Below are 6000 nucleotides of genomic sequence, written 5' to 3'. Positions count from 1 at the left end.
TAACGCTGGATAGAGGATATCGAGTTTTCCAATCCGCGTGTCCCAGAAACGGAATTTTAACAATCAATTGAATCGGATCGGAAAAAATGTACATAGAATGGCCTGTCATCGCAGAACGGAACCTAATTATTGTAGGATTGTACGATAGAAACTGTCAAGATTTCCGGCATTCAAAGTCTCCGTACTCTTGAAAGTTCACAACGGCAGCGTTAAATTTGGACGCGAATCGTAATGAATTTGAGAAAATTTTTCACTGTTATCCGTTGATTTCAACTAACTACTGACAATTTTAATTGTATTTTTTTATTTTTTGTACTCCACTCTGAATTATCAACGACGTTTACTGCAATATTGTTCCCCGCAATACGTGATTCCGAACTGCACATGACGATCGTTCCTGCAATATATGAATGTACGTAAAATTTTCTCCAAAGATTCGGTAATATTGAAAATACGAGATTTAACCTAGATGGGATTTTAAAGCGGAATTAATTTTGATGCGATTGATCGAACGAGTCGTTTTATAGTTTTATTAAATTTCGTGTTACAAGATAAGGCTAGCAAGGCTTCGATCGTGCGATTGTGTAGAAATAATACATATACAAGAAAAATTAGAGATTTATAAGATACGAGGCTGCGAACGAATCCAATAAACGCAAAAAATTATACAGACTAATTCTTTATCCTTTAAATAATTATCTATTATTATTATTATTATTATTATTATTATTATTATTATTATTATTATTATTATTATTATTATTAAAAGCTACTAACGATCCACTTAAGCCCGTACATGGGGTATTGGGGTACATACGCATATATTCATGTAAACATGTACATGATGACGATATCCACTACAGTTGTCGTTATCCTCCGAGCCCACTTAGCGCTATATCTCTCTATAAATTTTATATTTTTATGTTGTTTTTTTTTCTCTTTCTTATTAAACTCATTTTTGTAATAATTTTTTTATTTGTCCTTCGGGGTTCACGTCACAACAATGTTGATTATTATGAAAGTAGCGGTAATAGTGAGTGACATCAGTAGTGGTTGCAGTGATCGTAATAATAATAACAACAATAATAATAACAAGAATTTTTCAATCATCCCGACGTGGACCCCTCGTCGAATTCCTCAGCGAGCCTCTCAAGAAATGTGAACGTGACAAATGTGTTTTCTTTTTTCCTTTTTAATATATAATTGAAAGCACAATAAACACAATATGTACAGACTGATAATTCGTACCAATTCTAAAATAATAATTAATTAATTAAAATAATTATTCATTATATTAGTAGGTAAAATATAAGTATATAATATATTGATCGTAATAATAGATAAAGGAGAGACCGAGTGGCCAAAGGCCGTGATTAATTCCTATTTCAACTTTCAATTCGGTAAATTCGTACGTGAGCCGATTTTCGTCACCTCTAAGGTGGATTATAATATATAAATGACTCAAATTATTTCATGGTGAAATGAAAAAACGAAGTGTAGTAAATAACGTAAGAAAAAGCATTGGCCACTCGTCCGACTATCCGCGCGTATCGACCTAAGTCTTAGGAGTAAAATCATAAGAGTTGCAATATATTATTCATCATCGTTATCCATATGATATATATTTTCAAATATTTATGTATACATACAATCGACCTAAATTTATTACATCATGATGGTTCGCCTCGGTGTCAACGGGAACATTACAGGATGTTAAGTTACATCGTTTGTGTTCCACTTTTTTTTTCTAATTACTTATTTAAAAATTAACGGTTTTTATCACGGTGATTCAGTACAATCATCACCAACTCCATCATCATCATCATCACCATCATTATCATTGTCGTATTCGTCAACATCGTAATGAACATCATCATTAAAATTAACAATATTATCGTTTATTATAAATAAAAAATACATGTCTACGATAATAGTAAGTGCGGGGATTAAAATTTTTTTTTTTTTTCTTTTTATTATTATATATATCATGTATAATTTTCTTTTTCGTTTACTTGTTTTGTTTGTTCCTTCTCATTTCATTAATTTAAAATATATAAGTCATTCAAGAGCGACGACATCCTCGGGCTTTACATTTCCGTTTAGAATATCCGTGGACAAATTATTATTTTTTTTATTCAATTTTTCCTTGAAATTAAACTACAAGATACTATACTTTGAGACACGTAACCGTTATTCCGTTCGCACACAAGATCATTCGAATTATCACTATCCTGAACCACGAATTATACCTTCTATTATAATTCTGTTGGTCAATTTGATTCTTTGAAGATGAGGAAGAAAAAAAATGATAAAATGAAAACAAAATCCGTTGACACGTTGCCGCAGAGGTCGAGGTTTCCACCTACTCTCGAATATTACACCGAACGAGGTGACGTCTGAACATATAAAAAAGACAAGGAATAAATTCGTTTCCAGCCACGAGCTGAATCGCTATTCCTAGATCGTCGCATCATGACGATAGCCCGACATCTGCGCTGCACGAATTATTGGGCTTTGACAAATCCAACACGATAGGCGAATCCGCGAGCGATATAAATGATATCCACATATAATTTCCACTCTGTCTCGTCGCTTTTTAGATCACGTGGCTTTAAAAAACTGGCAGTGTACTGCCGCAAATTTGTAATAGATTGAGAATTGAGAAAAAAAAAAATAGACATATAAGTTTTTAGCTACAACTAAAAAGAAAAAAAGCGACACTGCAGTAAAAAGTTGCGCTTACATTTTGACACTATATACGACCAAGGAAAGCTTCTCTCTCTCTGTCTCTCTCTCGCTTTCTGTCACATACGTACACACACACACACACACACTCTCTCTCTCTCTTTCTCTCTCTCTTCGAAGGAAAAGATTAAAAATTAAAAATAAATAATTATAACGACGTAAGCTTGATGGCAGACACCAGAAATACTGGATGATTAAGCGAGACAAATTGCGATTGCGTACTGCATCCTAATTTCCGGAAGCGAATTGCGGAACTATTAAATATTCAAGATTCTATGAAAAGACTACGATTTCTTGTTGTTTTTTTTCTTCGCCGACGCCGTTTCCGTTCCAATTAGGCATTAGGTCATTGGGCGTAGGACGCCATTTTTTCGGTAAGGTTTAATCCGCATCTCTTTGGTGTCTCGAAGAACCGGATGCACTGCTTGTCGCGATCTTCAGAAGATTAAGTGTCAGTTCCTTTTTCGCCCTTGTTGCCAAATCTTTCATTTTTCACAATACTATGATGTTTTTAGCAGTTCGGTTTCTTCAAACAAAGCCTCAAAATACTGAATGCTTTTCGTGAAATTATGAAAACCATATTAGCAGCCATGAATTGATCGATAGACATCAAATTTTCACACGACAGTTCTTCGAGGCAAGCTTTTATCTTTTATGTTTCGCTTCGCTTTTTGGCGAAGTTTTAGGCGGTCGAACTGCGATACAAGAATACCAAACCAGCGGATGATGGCGAAGATTTTTCTTCATGTTCCTAGTGCATTGCCCAGCCTATAGTGTAGTTACGAGAAGCCCTCCCTGTGCGGCGTAAACGGTCTGAGAAAGAAAAGAGAAAAGAAAACTCGTAAATACTTACACCTATATCCTATACTAATGTTTGAACGTGGTTGCAGTGAGCAAAGAGGATGGATGGTATGTGAGTTGTGAGTCTAAATCTATAACAAATAAACATATACGTTACTCGACTGTTGAAGAAATTTAATAGAATTACAGCAGAACCTCGTTTTTGTCAAAACAAGATTCTACCACAGTATGCAAGGTGTGATGAGATATGATTTATATGAAAACAACTATGATCACATTTGGTTAGCCGTTAATTGAAAGATCGCGATGTGCTCCGTTCTACATGAATTACATGGAATAATCTTTGCTTCGTATGCAAAGGTGTGTTGCAGCAGACGTCGAGGAAGGAAGGAATATAATTTAGCACCGTTTACGCTAGCGAAGTTCGTCTGCTCAACAAGACGAACCGACGTAGGTATAATTGATTCGGAAATCCAGTTGCGGAGTAGGAAGGATGTTGATTGACGTTGTGGGGTTTGTTGAACAGACGCAGAGTTAGCCAGACTTGAAAATTATTCCGCAACTCTGTGATAACAGTTTGCGAAACTTTCGCGACTTTCTGCGAACGATCATAAGCTATGTGCATGTGAATTTGAGATAAGAAAAAAACTGCACCGGCAACTTTGCAACGTTAATATTATTTGGACCATCAAAAATATTTTCAACCCAATAGATTACGTCATTTTTATTCACAAGTGTGTGGGTGCAATGGACGGAGTCGTACCGACACTGAGAGAGAAGATAAAAGAATAAGATGCTCTAGGAATCAGCACATCGTCCATCGCACCATTATCATCAAATCAAAAATACCGATCTCAATATGAAGTACTCTTCGCACAAAAGAAAAATGAAAAAGCAAAAAGGAAACTCGTAAGTTACAAGAAGCTTGCAAGCTCTGGAGAGTAAAAGTTAAATATTATTTCTAATCAGAGTTATGTTTTATAATTGCAAATATTTAATTGCAAATATGCGTGTCGCTCCGATTGAATATATTTTCCTACGTAAGTCCGAGACTCAGTGCAATCGTACCTCAAGCCTTGCTATTGCTGATAACAATTTGACTCGTAAAAACAACTGATAATATTGCAACAATTATATATCTGTCTGCAAACTACTGTACCTACAATTTGGGTAAAATTAGGTGCAAACGGTGTGACACGTGAGGAAAAGGGGATCAACAAAGTGCAACACATCGTTAGAGATGAAGACAACGATTATTATTCAACAATAGACGCAGGTGGATAGATCCCAAGAACCGTTGTAATTATACGCGAAGTGGATAGACACTGCTATACATGTTGTCTCGCAAAGGGGTAAACATATTATGCAGCCCTAGGCCATGCCCTGTCATAACAGCGCATTATCACGTCACGGTTCAACCGGGTCTGCACGGGTTAAGGAGTCCAGAACGCGACATTCTATGGGAAAGCTCGAAATCCCCGGTGACCTCGCGCCTCGTCAGAATTCCAACGCAATTACGTAACTGGCATGAGTATACAAAAGCTGCTCGATATTTATCGTCATCGCCGTAAAACCCTTTGAGTTATCCAAGGCGGAGGAAAGGAAATGGCTTTAGGGAGGTTAGTTGTTAGAAATCGATACTGGTTATTAATTTCGCATTAATCAACTTATTTTATTCGTAAACTATGAAGCTGCATTCGAAAATATAAATATAGATAACAGTGGTATTGTAATGAAATATTTAGATATCGATGCTAATTGTTTCGAATCGCTTCGAAATTGTTACAGAAATCAAATAGATTTGTTCCATTTCAATTTTCAAACAGATTTGCTTTTATCAGAGTGGTTAATTGAATATTGCCATTCGTAAATGGGTTAACAATATATTGATTTGTTTATTCAATGTACTACTTTTCTCGTCAATAAATTAACAGAAGATATCCATCTTTGGTGATCCAACTTACTCAGAGAGCACTGTGTTTGAAAAATCGAAGAAAGACTGATTATGCAATCGATTCGCCTTATGAAGCTGCTTGTTTTAAGAACGTTCCGTTTCAAAAGGTCGTTGTGAATTGGTCACGAATAAACGATTAAAATATCGATCTATAATTTATTACCCAGCAGCTTGAGGAATAATTAAGGAAAATGATAAGACAGTTGTACGATGATTAGAACGATCTTCAAAGGTGGCCAAGACGATTTTCTCTATAAAGTTTGTAAACTATTTTACGTTAAAATTAGTGTTAATTCACTATCGGAAGACGGGAAATTAGGGAGAAAATTCCTTCGGTAGATACATCGCGTGTATGGGAGGGTGCGTTTTACGCATAACCAAGTCGCGGAACTCTCAGGTCGGAACTCGGATTAAGGAGTCTACGTTAAATCTACTGGATACTGCCGCCATTCAACTTACAACTTGTTGGAAGCTGAGTTGCGAAAGTTTTCATCGAAATA

The 6000-nt window shown here is 35.8% G+C and overlaps 1 protein-coding gene across 11 annotated transcripts in view; it reads right to left on the bottom strand.

Moving 5' to 3' along the window:
* Positions 1 to 2934: 2934 nt before the first annotated feature.
* Positions 2935 to 6000, bottom strand: part of LOC124407742 (tropomodulin) — a 70063-nt gene continuing 66997 nt past the window's right edge. For all 11 annotated transcript variants that reach the window (XM_046884190.1, XM_046884196.1, XM_046884197.1 and 8 more), the window contains one exon: positions 2935 to 3558. Coding sequence is in view for 1 of the 11 variants with exons in the window: in XM_046884194.1 (XP_046740150.1) it covers positions 3497 to 3558 (62 nt within the window). In the remaining 10 variants the exon portion in view is untranslated. The remainder of the gene's footprint in view (positions 3559 to 6000) is intronic.

This window comes from Diprion similis, chromosome 6 (genome assembly GCF_021155765.1).
Source record: "Diprion similis isolate iyDipSimi1 chromosome 6, iyDipSimi1.1, whole genome shotgun sequence".
Taxonomy (NCBI): Eukaryota; Metazoa; Arthropoda; class Insecta; order Hymenoptera; family Diprionidae; genus Diprion; species Diprion similis.
Note: the sequence above shows the minus strand (reverse complement) of the source record. Positions and strands in the feature narration are given on the sequence as shown.